The 17,395-nt window shown below is 38.7% G+C and overlaps 1 protein-coding gene across 2 annotated transcripts; it reads left to right on the forward strand.

Moving 5' to 3' along the window:
• Positions 1 to 1,656: 1,656 nt before the first annotated feature.
• RB195_006961 (uncharacterized protein) lies at positions 1,657 to 17,394 on the forward strand (the record flags this gene model as incomplete). Of its 2 annotated transcripts, none has more annotated exons than XM_064180340.1 (11): positions 1,657 to 1,801; positions 5,539 to 5,641; positions 7,225 to 7,324; positions 9,584 to 9,728; positions 9,967 to 10,116; positions 12,448 to 12,588; positions 12,980 to 13,047; positions 13,182 to 13,320; positions 13,511 to 13,669; positions 15,690 to 15,854; positions 17,288 to 17,394. In XM_064180340.1, 11 exons carry the CDS (start codon positions 1,657 to 1,659, stop codon positions 17,392 to 17,394), a joined length of 1,422 nt encoding a protein of 473 aa, XP_064037218.1. The 2 variants fall into 2 exon arrangements, with proteins under 2 accessions (XP_064037218.1, XP_064037219.1); XM_064180339.1 differs by having other exon boundaries at positions 9,605 to 9,728.
• Position 17,395: the final 1 nt, after the last annotated feature.

Below are 17,395 nucleotides of genomic sequence, written 5' to 3' on the forward strand. Positions count from 1 at the left end.
ATTAGTTGGTCATCCGTCGTCGATTGATGTGTAAGATTGGGGAAGAAATTCGTTTTTCAAATCTTACACTCCACCTTTGTACCTGACGTTGAAGAATGTCTACCGGCTATATTGTTTCATCTGTGGGGATTTCGGACTTTTTCCCCATTCATACTTCTGTTCTGACATCAAGAGTAGTAACGAATGATGGGTTTGGTAGCCGAGCATCTGAGTACTTGTGAATTCGGCATTTGTTTGAGGTCTGGCGTTTTGATAATGCACGTCTGTTGAGCGTGTTCTTTGAAGTGGACCGACCTGTTAGGGTCACAAATGAGGTCCGATTCATCACACGATCAGGAAAGGTTCGGTCAGTGGCTGGATAGCAGACACCACTGGACTTTAGACCCGTACCTTTTAATTATTTGGCTAAGGCTTATTAGTCAGACCGTATGTACATTTTTAGCGAAACATTGTTTCTAGCTTAGGTTTTTTGTTTAGATTTCTTCGTCTTAGTTTACCTTCTAGTTTTCTTTTAAATTATTGTTATCCTCTTTTAGCAAAAAACCCGAGAAAAATATGCAGTAGTAGACTTCCTTTGTTATTTACTGCACGAAAATCGGATCCACGTTCTACTTTCTTTTTCACTGTGCTAAACGCCCTATACATAGCTCTCTCTATATACTTTCAATCGGGGGACAAGAATTTCTAGCTTTTCCAGGATAATCAGAATTCTACTCCGCTCACTTTAAAGTACAGTGACTTTGACGTATTGTAAAATTTCACGGATTGTTAGAGAAGCGTTAGAGAAATGGAATTTCTCCTTCAAAAACAATGTTGTCAATTTTATTTGTTCCAAATAACAGTGTGAATAATCCGATTGAAGCAGATTTTGAAATATTTTTGTCCAATTTCTGCAAGTAACAAATACCTCCTCAAATCGATCCTTTATTTCATTGATTCCAATGTCAGTGTTATTGTTCCTCGCTATTAATTTTACTCTGTAAATCTAGAACTACAGATTTAGAAGAGTTTTCCCATTTTTCCGTCATATTTGACGTTACCGTACATTCTCTATAGGTCTTTCCTTTTCTGTTGAACCGTTTGTTCTTTTGTTTTGTTTATTTCGAACTACTAACTACTACCTACAGTACACGGTGCACGTAGTAATTGGATTAACTGTGCTTAGTTACTTATATTTTAGGTATTTAAGTAAGTAAAGTAATCGGCTGCAAGTAATACCTCAAATCTGCGACGTCTTTCTTCTTCTCTTGACCTCTGGCGATCCACCGCATGGCACTGGCAGATGCAGTCTGCTTTGTAGTTTATTTCTTAATCACACCGATTGTCATTCGCATCGGATTGCGTTCATCAGCGTAAACAAAACGTATTAGCCTAACGATATGGTGCAGATGACAGCTGAGATGCTTGTTCCACTCGCGCTAATTGTCAGTCGTTCGTGTTCTTTGCCCCCTAGCAACTTGTGAGACGATATTTTTTGAGATGATTTCTGGAAAAAAATCTTGGGAATTGTGGCCTAATGGGCTTAGAATTTCGCGGCATGCACCTACCGGTTCCGGAATTCTTTTCCGCTAACTCGGACCTCTTCGAAATGTGCAGCTGGTTGCATAATCGTTGCAGGTTAACCTTGCCGGAGCACATCGGGGCGAGTGGGCGGGAATGAGTAGACAGCCGCGAAGGCGGAGCGCCCATTTGGCCAAGATCATGCCGCTGCCAAGCAGACCACTACATTTTCTAGTCGTTTTACTCTATTCTACATACTTTTTCCAATCATCGGACGCCAATACCAAATCGCTTATCGACGGTGAGTTCTCCTTTTCCTAAGATACAGTTTTTTTTGTTTCCACTGCGCTTTTTTCTACCATTTTCTACTCCTTGTTCATTAGACTTGTTCCGTGGAAAACGAACAGCCTTATTAGCGATAAATGTAGTCAAGATCCCGGATTTTCTTTTCGTGGACAATGACCACAGCACAGATCCCGGGGAAAATGTGCTTGGTGGGGGATGGGGATGGAGGAATCAACCGTGCTCTTATTTCTGGAATCTTTATCTTCCTTTTTTTTCTTAATAGCTTTGGCCTACATGTCATAGATCCTCTAAGACTAATGGTTCGGTTTTAGTGTGCAGTCTAACTTAGTTATTCACTTCCAGAAATAGGAGCGTGATTGAGTGCTTCCCACCCCCATGCTCGTCAGTGACGACAGAAACCGTTCGCTTTGTCTTGTAAGATCGTTAAAATCCTCTTCAGTTTATTTTCCATCTCTTCCTCCATCCATATGAGCTCTCCTAGCTACTCTTTCAGTATCGCGCCTTTCGCACACGTACTTCCTTCGGTGTCCAGCCGGCTATCATATTTCGCGCTATGTGAGATGTCATAATTTCGGTTGCAAGGCTAAGGGCTCGCTTCAGCTGCTCACCTCACCTTAAGGAGAGTGAGTGGCCGAAGCAAAGAAATTCCTCTTGAACATGAGCTAGCCCCGTTAGCCTAATGCATTTATACGTTCGTGGGGTCCGTTCTTAATTTGGTAATTGCACCATGACGTTAATTATCGGTCTTTGAGTCAATGAAGGGTATTCGAATGCGCGAAAATTAGTATAAGATGGAGGAAATGCTGCAGGCGCAGCTATCTAAGGGGCTGAGGGGTGGCAGAAGAAGATGCAGGGGTTTGCCTTTGTATCCGGGGAACCGGTGTAGAGTTCGAGAATATTAACTCGGGATTTTTTTAAAGCAGCCAATCGTCTAAGGGCAAGAATAGGTGGGTTTCAAAGCATGCCGAGCAAGGCTACACAGCTACTGATTGCTTGCTGCTTCTTTACAGCTTCGGATGCGTTGCTAGGCTGCTCGGCTGTACGGAAATATGTGCGTGTATGAATGATTGCGCCGAGCTGTGTGTGTGCTTGTGAAATTGAACCGTGCGCGGTGCTTTTCCGGTGGTGGCGGCCAGGTGTGGAACCAACCACCCGCTGTGGCTCTGGATTTCTTCCCGCAAAGAATCGACGCCAAGAAGAGAGGCAGTAACATTAGAACATTAGAGAATTGGAAGACCATGACACGTTCAGGTCGGGCAAAAATGCACTGCACATTTATTGCGTTATTTCTCCCATAAAGGATAGCCTTATGCTGAAGTAGTGGATTTCTTTCACATTTATTTCTTCTGCGATTCCCTTTTGGTGTAGATGTGATACGGCATGAAATCGTGGATTTCCTTCCGTTCCACTCAGAAATAGGTATTGTACGAGATGCTACCCCATTCACTGCACAGGAAATCGCTAATTCTTCGATAGAAGACGAAAAAGACACGGTTACACGTCGTTTTCGTCTTTTTCCTCATTACTCGCCTCAATTTGATCTCTGTTATAAAATACGGACATTCGTAGATTCGTGTGCGTTAGCTCTATCGATCCGTTATAATTATAAGTTTTATAATCAACCTATAGAACACTATTTGAGAAAAAAAATTGCCTCGGGCTTCATATTAGCAAATCTGAGTTCCAGATAAATAATTAAAGAAAAGAAAAGTACCAAATAATAAATGCAAATAATAATAATTAAAGAAAATAGATAAAAATAAAATTAAAAGATAATAGATAAATGCGCCCCAAGAATATATAATTTTTGATTTTAATATAATTTTTGAAAAGTAAATAAGAGTTGAACGCAGTAGTACTGTAAGTGCTACCACTAGTACTACCGTTTGCACATAGCTGTACTATTTTTACATACATCGAAGCCAACTTAATTCACAGAATTTTTTTTAGCGATTCTCGTAGCGTATTTCCTTTTTTTTAATTCACGGATTCTTTTTCAATTTCCTTCTGTTGTTCGTCCATATTTCCAAACCATTTCTTTTGATGCTAGTTTAATTAGAACGTGGTTCGGTCATATTTCATGCTTCTGTCTATGCACTCCATGAAAATGAGTGCCGCTGGTTTCTTGGATACTGACTGGTGCGTAATGAAATCCCGGCTTTTTATGGTCGCATAAAGCAAAGGTTGTTACGAATGTACAAATGTAATACACGCGTGTATACACTAGTATTTGCTCTTTTTCTGACTTTTATTTATTTAATTGAATGACTGCACTCTACTTTTCTCTTTAATATTTAAGAGGCCGCAAAGACTTACGGTAGTACGCGACATCCAGAGAACCATTGGAAAGTACTCGTTCAACATTATTGCTTGTAACCTCTTTTAGTTCAGATTTTCCAACTGAAGAGTTAAAAAACACTTTTTGGCCAGCTCAAGCGCTATAAGCACACGAATATAGCAATAATTATTTATTTATTCACATACACCAATGGTGTACCAAATAAAAAAGAAAAAAGTCTTTTCTAAGTTAGATACATTCAAAAAAAAACTCGCCAGATTTATTGTCAATGGAACGTGAACCTATATAATAATATAGGTTCCCAAGCTTTAATTAATTATTCAATGAATTCCGCACCTTTTCCATTCTCTTCTCACGATTTTGCTCTCAAGAACCGATATGAAATGAACCTAGACAATCTAAAGATTTTATTAGGATTCGGTGGCAATTAAGTCTCAGCCCCCACGGGGCTTGAATAATAAACCTCAAAATAACCTCTGAAAATGAGAGAGGAAACATCTTTTTCTTTGGAACGTATCATATCACCCGTAGAAGGAAAGAATTTGTTGTAAAAAAACTGAAAAAAACGAATAGTATTCAAATAACCCCTTCTTTTTATAAGTTGAAGTTTCCTTAAGCATCAAAGGAGCCTTCAAATTTAATGTTCATGTCCTAATTTGGACGGATCCTCAAATCACCAGATCAAACAGTTCTGCAAAATTAGAGCGTAAAATTTGCCCATAGAATAGTCTAACAATCCAAAAGAAAGAGAAAAGTTTGGCTCTCTGGCTTAGCTTGGTGAGTTTGGGTCCCACACCGAGTTCCAGTTTCTAGATGATTTCCGAATACTTGAAACTCCAAGATTCATAGATACTTGTCAGCCGAGCGCTTGTCTATGATCTTTACCGTATCCCAGCGAAACGTTAGACGGACGTAGTTTGTAGAGTGAGTGCAGTTACTCGTTGTGACAGGTGTTATTTGTGTCTGTTTGTCCCATGGTCAGGTCCCCGCAGGTGTTCAGCGGAGCGAATTCCGAGCGAGCAAAGCTTGCCACCACAGACCTTAGTTCATGCTTCGCATGAGGAACTTTCTGGCCACACATGTGGTGGGTGTGGACGGCTTTTGCCTGTGGTGGTCTGTTTAAGACCAACATGCTGCTAACAATCGGCACTGTTTAGCACTAGTGTTTTCGTGTTGTCTAATCGCTTGAAGCTCAGTTCAGCGGTCAGGTGTTTGGGATTTTCAGTTCCATATCCATGCTGGAATAATAAATGCAGGTTTTAGAGCTTTACTAATTCGCCTTATGATGCTACGGCCTAGCCGCTAGTCCTTGTAGGGCTTTTTTAAGTTTGGGAATTAGCTAAGCTGGAAAAATAACCTTACGCTGGTTTGGTTAGCATGTGTGTATGTCGAGTATGAGTAATAGTTATGCAGTTGGAATGAATGATTTCCAGGATTGATGGATGCGTCCCTGCGTTCACATCGAGTCCAAGCATGCGACGGAGAGAAAGTAACGTTGCACTGCCCTCGTAACACTCATATTATGATAGAGACAGGGTAGGTTTGGCCGGGCACCGCCAGAGGTGCTTTTTTCTCATTCACGTTTTTTTTTCGTTCTACCACGTCTCTCACGGCTGAAAACGTTGCCCGCTCCTTTCTTGCTATTTGCGAGGTGCAAACGCAACAAAAATACTTCACTTTAATCCTTTAGTTTTTTCAATATATCTATTTTAATATATTTTATTATACTTCATACATCGATCTCAGAACAGAAGTATGAATGGGGGAAAAAAGTCAAAAATCCCCAGAGATGAAACAAGAGAGCCAGTAGAGATTCTTCTTTAACATTAATATTTCACTTTTTCCCTTTACCATTGAAAAAAGATTTTTTACTATTACTGAAGTAGTAGAAATTAGTAGAAAACCGATAATTACCAGAAAAAAACGCTGCCTTCACCATTTAATCGATGTTATCCAGGTACTTCCATGTTTCTATTTATGTATCCAACCGTGCACGTTCGTTGAAAATTTAATCTACTCAATCTACCCGGCTCAACCCTCTCTGGGCTTGTATTTAAGAGCAGAAATGACTTTAACTTTATCTTAGAAACTTTAATTAAGTATTTCTTAGCCGCAGAGACGTGATCAAAAAAGGTTTGATCTTTGATATTCGTTTTTTGCTCATGAAATATGGTCGTTAAACAGACGTTGCATACATAATTACCCACCATTTCCACATGTGCGCACTAGTAATCTCTTCGACGATACCTGTATATCCCCTCAGGTGTTATTACCTAACTTCCAGAGTTTTAGGTGCGTTTGCGTACTAAATCATCTAGAATGATTTCGTGCACGAAACTGATCCCTGCTCATTGTATTCTTTTTGCTCCCTTTTTACCATGGATTTACACTGTTTTTATTCGTCCTCGCCACATCCTTTAGCACGCCGCTGAGCCTAATAAATAAACAATACATACATAAATACAATTAGGAATATAGAGTATATAGTAGAGGCCAAAAATCAACTGACAAACGGTTTTTGAGGGTTTCTCTTCTGTGATACTTCACTGAATCGTCCCCAAAATTGCATCGGATGTCTCATTTGGAATTAGAAGCTTACTGTGAAAAATAGGTTTTTCAGTTTTTCGAAAACAGAATTATTCCTGAAAAAAAGCAAAGGGGACCTATTTTCCAGAATAAGCTTTTAATCGTAGATGACATCTCGGTGCCAGTTTGGAGACGATTCAGTGGTTTTTAGAGTGGTTTTCAGAGAAGAGAACCTCAAAAAAAAAAAGACGTTCATCAATTTCTGGCCACTACCGTATAACGAATGCACCCCTCGAACAACACATGGATGAGGTTGCAGTCGATTTCTCCTCGCTTGAAACCAAACCCAAGAATTCCAAATGTGGTACTCTGACAACAATAACTTTAGAGCTGAGCGCCTCAGTAACATTCTGTATGTGCGCCTCACAAACTCTCAAACAAAAACCTTCAAGAGGGCCCGTTCACGTAATGAAAATAACCGAAAGTATACGTCAACGCGCCCAAGAAAAAGAAATTCATTTAGAGAGCGAATCTCTTACGAGCGAAGCAGAAACGGTTTGATTGGCTTGGTGAATTTTATGGCTTTCTTTCAGCTTCTATGGAAGAGTCGTTCCCGAATCACAACTGTGTCCAGGTCGAATACCCGGGCGGAAGGGTTACGATGCCACGTGTGACGTTATTCAGGCGAAATCGGTAGGAAACGCAGTTTTTTTTCTGCAACATACTTTCCTCTTCATTATTCTCTTTCTTTCCTTTTCTACGCATTGTTTCTGTCATTACTTTTGAATTCCAATTATTAATCTATTGATTGTTCCATCTTCTCGCCAATCTTTCCTCTTTTCTTTTTCGGAGATCATGCACTGCGCCTTCCTGGGAAAATTCCGGCGAGCGCCACAGCTATTGAAGTAATTGGTTCGACCAAAGAACTTGTAATAGAGCTCCATGAATGAGCGAGCGAAAGAATTCTTAGAAGGGCCCAGCTAATTTATGATCAACTTCGATATCATTAATTCGAAAGGAGCCTCAAATTAGCTCTGACTCAGTTGAGTTCCGTTCGATTTGAGTGAAGTCATGAAAAAGCTTAGTCGAATTAAATATTAAGCGCTGGTAAGAACCGAATTTTAATCATTGGAAAACTGAAATTAAACGATTTTATACCGTTAATTGGCCCCTTTTTCTATGTAATATTTGTTACACCATCTGAGTGACCACAATGGAGGTGAAAAAGTCTCAATGAACAGCTGTACATTGCGGAAAACTCGAGTGTACACAGTTTTTGCGGTCATTTCCAAGTAGTTACACACTGAGTGTGTGCAGAAATCTCTGCCTCCTTTTCAAATGCTTTCGAGCGAAAATTAGATGTGCTGCACTCAATGCATGGCGGATGCATGCGACATGCGAAGCCCCGTACCTATTCACATCGCTTAATCCCTTGACGAAAGATTCGCCGAGATCCACGATTTGTACTAGTACTACGTAGGGAGAAATATTTGCGAGCACCAGCACGTACATATATTTTGTTCTTAAGCGCCAATTTTCGAGCTTTTACGCTGAAATCCCTTTTGTCGGGGTTTTTTCCCACGGGGTATGGCTGCTTTGACACGTACTCGGCCGGCCCAAATATATTACGAAGCGCTCGCTGCGTTCATTGAAAGTGCTCGAGAAATTCCTATACGTCTCGATGACGGAGAAATTGAGGTTTTTCGACTTCATCGCTCTCCATATTAGCTTTATCTATTTATTTATTTATTTAATTATTTATTCAATTACTTATTTATTACATGGTTATCCATGTGTATTTGAACGGCGTATAGAAGAAATTATACAAATATACCACTATTAAAAAATCAAGGGAAATTGAAGAAGAATTGAAAAAAAGAACGAGATTAGTGCTGACGAACTGTTTTTATCCTCCCAGACAAGTTTGGTACCAATTTATCGACCCCGGAGGGATGAAAGGCTTGGTGAGCACTATGGCGGATTCGAACCTCCGAACGATCGTGCAGGAAACGGAATTGATCTGCCATTAGTCAATACAAGCCGAAAAACCTCTAATTACTTGATTGCTTAAGGAATTCTTTGTCAAGTTACGGAAAAAGGAGAAAAATATCCAGTGAGGTGGGATGCTAGCTGAGCGACCCTTAGGGTCCAGTGTGAAAAGCTTGCTAATGCTAAAGTTTCATTATAAAAAATAGCTAATTGCCTGATAGACAGCTCGCTGTTACGTTACGTGCGCAGAACCTCACAAATTTCCGAAGAAACGCAATAAAATCGGAAATCCTAGCTAACAACGAGATTAGCGCTGACGAACTATCGAGAAGACTCGATAGTTTTTTGCAATTTTTGGAGAAAGGGCAGAAAACGACTGAAATAAAAACAACTTCAGAAAACAACAGTCATGAGATATTTGGCTTCAAGATATCTGGAATAAGAAATTGTTCTCACGAGAAATTTTCCAATTGAGATCCGTAATTTTATTTCTTTTCTATGTCGGACTAACGCGATTAGTTTCCGTTGACGACAGCAGTTGTGGCTATTATCCATGCACCAATAGATTGTGTAGTTAAGTTTAATTGTGGGCTTTCTCATCCGCCGTAAAGTCCCTCAAGCACATCCAGCAAAGTGCTGTGCAGATGACATCGTGCCCCGTAGGTCTGCAGAGGGCACGGGCTCAATAACTCCAACAAAAAAAAAACAGAAAAAAAGAGAAAAAAAAGAAAAAAAAAGAGCTTGCTAAGCGTTATTTTCACCAGTTCACTGAATGAATAAATGAATAAGTGAGTGAATGATCGAACGAACGAACTGGAACTGAAGAGCGCAGAACGTGGAAGTATATGAATAAACGTTGTGTGAAACTTAATACAATTTGAGTTTTCTCAATTTTCATCCACTATGAAGAGCAATTTTTTGGTTTTGCTGCTCGAGAAAAACCTCTCGAGCTTTTCCGTCCAGAAACTGAAGAGCTCTTTGCAGCGTCTATCCGAGCTATGCGACAAGAAACGTAAATGCACCGTCTACGTGGATACAACCACGTTTGAGGACGATCCGTGCCCATCGACGTCGAAATATCTCCAGATGAGCTACAAATGCCGACCTAGTGAGTCTAAACATTACTACTATGTATGTGCTCACAACATGAAACGTCCAGGCGTTAATCCCCCTTTCGCCAAGTCACTTGTGTCCATTATTAATGAGATTTCCTAATTGATTTGGATTAATTAAATTGGACCAGCCGTGGGGCCCGGCTAATTAAAACTGAGTCATCGTGACGATGTCCCGGTGGACCTCTAATCTAAAAGATTGTGGATAGAAAACTGAGAAAATTGTACTTTTAGTACTTTTCGATGGAGAATCGTTTTGTGAAGGAGCGGAAATGCAGTTGGAATGTCGCGAAGGAAGACGACTTGCAATCTACTCGGCCACCTATGGACGTAGCGCTCGTGGTCAAGCTGCCCATTGTACAGCTCCTGTACATTTCGGAAGAGGTACAAAATACACTGCTTTACTTTTTCCACATCGTGTGTGGACGTTTCTGACGTTGTTGTGTGAAGAGGAAAACTTCTTGTTCTCAGCGTTTTTAGCCTTAGCTTTTTTCATTGTACAAAAACTGTTCAAAATGCCGTTTGAGCTCCAAATATTTACTAATTCCCGCTCTTTTTCAAAACTTTAACTTGGCATTTTCAATTTGCACCTGTTTCGATGTGAACCACACCGTATGTGTACGTTTCTGACGGCGGAAACTCATCGTATCACCTGTCCCGCCGCGCGGTTGTTGTGTGAGGAGGAAAACTTCATTGTTCTAAGCGTTTGACCGCAGACGCAGAACTTTGCTACCTTGAATCCTAGCGGATGAATCCTTTTCGTTAGAAAAGTATTCACCAGCGAACAACATTTGTAAAGAATAAAAACGATAGCGCTAGGGAAACTCCTAGGGAAATCTTCCAACAAATGTACAATTATTCTGAGAATCAGTGTTTTTAGTGCAGAATTTCGAAAATTTCTTCATCAAGAAAATTTGATTAATCTTGATATAACAGTATAATACACTAGTTAATTTATCTTGCCATAGTAAAAATTTGGAATAGAACCGATTAAATCCTTTAATTCCTGTTTTGCTTTCTCTACTACATACTATATAGCTTTTCAGTAGATTATTCGATTCAAATAAAACTTGATGAATTTCTTGAAAAAGAGCAAAATAATGAAATTCTCTATTTTTTCTCTATTTTTAAGTCCTATACCAAGTGAATGTCACGTAACTAACACATTTTCGTTCCGAAAAGCATCTCAGTTTATTTAGGGAAGAAATTTTGAACAATGAAAACTTACAAAAGTTTATACGAATATTTCGAAGTTTTCCAGTTCGACCATTCTATTCTACTTGACCTGTTCATACCACATAATGCACTGAAACAGAGTGTATCATCCGGAAAATTTTCGTGAAAATCACTCATCATTTCGTGAAAATTCACTAACTTCAGCGAATTATATACGGAAATTAACGTCAAAAAGAGTGTGCACGGAAATAAAAACTCGTATGCATATTAAATGGGCATTAATTCTTTTTATTGGAGAACGATTATTGTATGGTGTCCGTGCATAATGATTGCATTGGTTTATGCTTTTTTCTACAGATTTTTCTCCTTTGAAAATTGCCCTCTTATTTTACTTTTTCCTTCAATGAAATTAATTTTCTCCTTTTCTAAAAAGTTGACGAAAATGCTGTCGTATTGACGTTAGCCGCATTCGAACCTTTTTCAAAGTAGTAGAGTGTAATATAGCGAATGTGAATGTGATTTCCGATAGCATTTTAATTTTTTAATGAAAAGAGAAGATTATTTCCGCACAAGAAAACCTATATAAAATACCAAAATTTTGGAGAACAAAAGAACAAAGCAAAAATAATTTTTAAAGAAGAAAATTGTTGCAAAAAAACCGCATTAATTACGCACCGATCCAATTCATTTTGCATTACATTTCCGTCAACCAAATACTGGACTTTTTCCAGCTACGGATAGATTCGATTCGATTATTGCCAAACTTTGAAAAATCTGCACTTTGTCGTAGGTGACATCATTGAAGAAATCCAGACAATTTTTCGTATCCGCTGTATTTCCAAAATTGAGACATTTTCTCAAATTCTCGCATACTTTATCAACACTGCTGGCACTATTCTCACGACTGGATAATATATCTTTTCATCAGTTTTTCCTCTATATTTCTTTCCATATGTATTATTTTCTTCTCGCTTATTTCCTTTCTCTCAGTAATGGTTTTGGGAAAATGTTGGAGAATTCCAGCTTTTTGTCCGACTTCTAGGGGCTCCGAAACTCTGGGAAATTGGGAAATTTTGAGGAATTAGGGGCGTTTCATTGATTGTTAGGCTCGCTAGAAAAACCGCAGGGATTCTTCATTATTGTTCCGAGGTTTTATCAGTTATGGAACTCAGAAGCACTGTTTTCTCCCTTTCACCCGCTTATATTCTGCACAACGACTGTGTCGAGTGAAAGTTAATGTTGTGGGAATATCGGGGGCGTCATCGCCTCAGGGTGTACTACCGAGCGTCCGCGCGTGCGTTGAGTGCAATAATTGTTAAGTGTGTCCCTGGAGAGGCTGGCGTTCGTTCCAACGTATTGGATTGTGTTAAGAGACAGGGTAATGATATGTCAGCAGCGCCATCCACGAGATACCCAATAGCTGCCTGCAATTTCAAAGACGAGTGAATGCAGGGGAATTCTCCGGAGGGGAGGGGGGGGCACGTTTTTTTCTTATTTGCACTTTCACGGAAAATTCAAGTGTGAAGAGAGAGCTTTCAGAGTGCACTCAGGATGTGCTACCAATTCTTCTCACGAAATGTCACGCTCAACCGGGATGTTCGCTAACTGTGAACTCGGAAACGCTTGGATCACCGTGTCCGAAGGATGTGCCTTCCTATCTCAGCATTTTGTTCATGTGTGGTAGGTCAACTCTGCGTTTTTTGTTTTTTTTTTTGTTGCTATTTTCGAAAAACGATAACTGCTTTACTGGAATGAACCTAATTCTTATTATGATAGCATTACTGTATATCAAACAGCTTCTTGTGGAAATCACAAGAATAAAATAGAAGGATAAGTAAAATATCGATATAGTTATAATAAAATAGATTCGGAGAAAACATATATACTAGTAAAAAGCTTCGAAAGTGGCTTAATCGTCGATGTCATCATGAATTTCCTAGTGGAGTATTTTTATGTTAGACATTGACAGACATTCATCATCCATAAAAACTTCATATTCCACATTTTTGGTTTTTTTTTTGCTATAGAATCAAAAATATCTTCTTTTTGAGCACTTACTGTTGTATTTCAGTGAATGAAGAGGTCTTCAGTGAGGATGCAATAAAAGGAGAACTTGAATCATTGCAAAAATACATAAAGGTACGATTCTTCTTGTATGTCGCGTTCTTTTTCCTCACAAGGTTTCTATCGACTTCCTTGGAACAAACGAAAAATTATTAGCTTAGTCAGGAATTTTGTTGGTCAGCTGCCGCTCTTTCAAATGTTGCTTTCAGGAAATGCAGGAAGCAACAACGTTTCCTACATTGGATGACGGATGGGAAAAACTTAGCGAGAAGCACATAGAAATAGAACCTAAACTGGTCGCGCCCAGTCTAACCACAACGAAATCCGAGCCAATGTTCAACAACGACGGTGAGCGGAGTGCATAACTCCTAAGATTTCCATCGAGTTATGTATTGGTTTTGAATAGGAGAAAATAACTGAAAATAGGAACCAATAAGTGGGAACTTTTACTTCTCGAAAATTATCGTTGGATCAGCATAGATCTAACAAACTCACTAGCTAAAATCTAGAATCTTCCTAGAAATAATTTTTTTTACAGCCGGCTACGTCACTGAGGATCGTTACAGTCTTTCGCACGAATTGAACAAGAACGTGGATTCGAAAAAAGACGAAGAATTTGATCAAAATCAAGGCGAGGTCGATGCGAATTTGATCGGTATTACGCATGACATCATGGTTGCGATCAGTTTCGTCAAACGTGAGTTCTCCGAAAATAAAAAAAAACTCGGTTTTTTTGCTTTAATGCCCGTGATTTTTTAAGGATACCTGGTTTGATTCAAAAATGAATACAAAAAAAGGCTTTAACTAAAATTTTGCAAGAAGAAATCATGTATAATACTGTAAAAAAACATAATAAAAGATGCAAATACCATCTCAGACGGATTACTCGGTCAAACACCGTCCGAATCCTTGGGAGTGGAGAAGAATTAGATTTCGAGGATAACATTCAAACGCAAACGAGCCGCTGATTTCAAATATACTTCTGGAGTTTAGTTTCCGCAAATCTGTGCTCTCAAAAGAAAAAAACGTTTCAGCATATGTTCGCAGTTTCTTCAAACGGACAGTAAGACCATGTACTGTAAAGGGCAGAAGCAATGACCACGGATATTTTTTTTTTCGGTTTTTTTCCGTGATTTCTCGATCACGTTTCTTTAAAAAAAATCACTAAGAGAGAACTTATGGTGGTGTTTAACGAAGTCATTCGCCAGCATTTTTAATCTTCTAAATTTTGAAGAAAAAAGCGACCTTGCTGTGGGAGGAAATTGAGTTCATCGTAGTAGTTTGACGCAAATTCACTGTGACGTTTTACTACGTTCGCTGCATTTGAAAGAATGGCTTGACGGCTTGACGAGAGGGGAACACGATCCGCTTACGATTTGCAAACTATCCATTTATGGAAAGCCGAAAATAAAGTGTGAACTCGGGGAAAAAATTATCTGCGCAAATCGAAAACTTACCGGGTTATCGTATAAATAATACGAAATTAGTACAGCATTGGGAGAGTACTTTACCTCACGGATAATTGAGTTCAGGAAGAGAGACATTGAAAGCCCGCCGGAAAAATTCAAAATAGTTGTAGAAAAGATATAAGACTGTACTGTAGAAGCAAAAAAGATTTGCTGTTTGAAAAGAAACAAATAAAATAAAAAATAAATAAACAACAATAAATTGGAAAAGTAATAAACTACGAAATGATGCACTATTTTTGAGATGACCTAGCATACATACAAGCAGTAAAGGAAGTTGTGATGAATTTAAAGTGGCTTCGCCCTGGTTGAATTGTAGCGCTTTATAAAAGTTGCGTAAAATGTTAGCGAAGAAATTTTTCTCTCTAGAAATAGACGACTAAGGAGATATTTTGAGAATGTTCTCCATGTTAGGATGGAATAGAATAAAGAAATATGAGATAAAATCTTTATCTTTCTCTTCTTATCTTATCTTTTTTCCGCACTTTTTCTGTGAAGAAGCTCGATTGATAACTCGGAGCTTTCCAAGCCCTTCTTTGATGGTTCTTAGATCTCTTTCTTGGAAATCTTCTTAGTTTTTGTAATTGTTGGGATTCTGGAAATTTTTGGATGAAAATTCAATTAAAGGAAATTAAAAGAAGCTATGAAATTTTTTGTCAGTGTTTGAATTTCCAGAAAAAAAGAAAAGAAGGAAGCGTTGATAGAAAAGTACATATTTAATTTTGGAGAAAATGTCACTGCTCTTAATTTTTATTGATTGGTGAAGAAAACAAGCACCAGGAGAAGGCTGAAGTCTGGCGCTTGCCGGACGTTCGGGATGGTAGTCTATTAAGTAGTAAATAATAGTAATAATAATAATAAATAATTAGTTCAATAACAATTTAATTTAACGCATAGTAGTACATAATTTAGTAGTAAATGTTAAATAATAATAATGTTAACATAGTGTTAAATAATAATAATGGTGCGTATGCTGGAAAACCTCTTGGCCATCAACTCGTCTTCCTGAATGAGCTGTGAGGAGTTCATGATTTGTTTAGCGTTGTTAACTTCCCCTGATTCTATTCACTTATATTTCATTTTCCTCCTCCAGCCTATATTTGTGTCCTGTCATTTTCTTAATACCAGGATAATCCCAGATAAGAAGTTTTCCATACGCACTCAACTAAGTCTTCTTTCCGTATATTAATATATCCCGCAACCAAAAATCACATGCTTTCAGGATTTTCGCGTAATAGAAACTATTTCCAGAAAACAAGGAGAAGGCTCTGGTGTGCGTGGTTCTTTCGGCATCTTTGGCCCTCATTCTGCTGCTGATCGCATGCATCCTGCAACAGTTCTGCGGCGGTCGACGAAAAGACAAACGAGTACCGTACTCGATAGAAAGAAGCCAATTGATTGCGAAGAGTAATCCTAGTAAGTTCTTAACGTTTTTGTGAGCGACGGACGAGGAAAATTCCTCACAGCGCGGCTATCGTCAAATAAATCAACGACAAAAGGGTCGTTCGTTAACGCCGGCCTGTTGCCGGGCATCAGCCATTCGCGCTTTTTACAGCTCATTTTACGATCGTTGCGCAACATAGTTTTATGAAAACAGCTCTCACCTTGGACGCTCCGTCGAGGACGGACGGACTACAAACGAGACACCAAAATTTGACGCAAATAATGTGCTCATTTTTTGGGTACGTGAATTTTTTCGTATAGGAATGAAACGGAAAAATCAATAGAAAAAATCAAAGGAAGCATTATTAAGTTGAATTACTACTGAAGAAAGAAAAACGTTAAAAAGATTTAGAAAATTTATCACTAAATCAGGAGAAAAAATGGAGAAAACCGAATCATGAATGTCCATGAATGAATTAGTCATAAGTCTATGATTTTTACACTACAAAAAACCGACTTCGTTTCTTCTTCAAACACTGAACTTGCTGTCATTCGTTGACTTTTCTTTTTTTTAAAGAAAATGAAGTGTTGTAAAGATAGAAATGTGTAAGTGTGATGATAAACTTCGAAATTTCGGAGGTGACTACCGCAAAAAAACTCCGAAACATTATGGCTGTGTTTTTTACTATGCTATATGCAGTTCTTTTTTTTTCAAAATAGTATTTCCTAGAATAAGTTCTGTTTTATTTGCACATTAAACACATTGCACTACAGCAGGACTGCAAATAAAATTATCCAGGATATGGTAATCGCATGACGGTGTCCACCTGTTGTGTTTCTGTAGGTCTAAAAACGTTTCCAATTCAATGTTCGCTATCAAGTTTTACTTCCAAATGTGTTTTTAACTAGAATGTGAACGTAAGAGCGGAAAGAGGTTGGATTAATGTTCCAAGCATTTTATGGAAGCATGGGTAAGAATAAAATTAGTAATAAGAAGTCCACATAGATCCATAAATGTAGAATATTTTCTTGATTTTACAGTGAAAAATTTAAAAACTAGTATTCTTAAAGTCTTTTTCCCATTGCCATAGATGTGCTCATTCTTGATGATTACCAGTTTTTCGAATATTTTCTTGATTTTACAGTGAAAAATTTAAAAACTAGTATTCTCAAAATCTTTTTCCCATTGCTATAGACGTGCTCATCTTGAGTGATTACCAGTTTTTCGCTTATCTTTGCTCATGTTCGATGAGCATGAATCAAGAATGCACCCAGTCCGAGGATGTCAAGTTGTAGGCCGACTCGGCCGTGCAAGGTGAAAAAGCGCTTGTCGGAGCAGCTGCCGGACATGTCGTAGTGGTGCGCTGATAAATGAAGATAGCAACCATTTCCGCGTTGTAAACAACATCACTACTGCAAACACGATCGCTTCACTCATCGAACGCGTCACTGGTGTTTTTTTTCAGTTCTGGATGGACCACCATCGTTGGTGGAGATGGGCGATTTCGAGTCGGAAACGTTCCTACGCTACTCGCTTTCAACGCCACCGCGTTCATCACACTACGATTTCTAGT

Source organism: Necator americanus, chromosome I (genome assembly GCF_031761385.1).
Source record: "Necator americanus strain Aroian chromosome I, whole genome shotgun sequence".
Taxonomy (NCBI): Eukaryota; Metazoa; Nematoda; class Chromadorea; order Rhabditida; family Ancylostomatidae; genus Necator; species Necator americanus.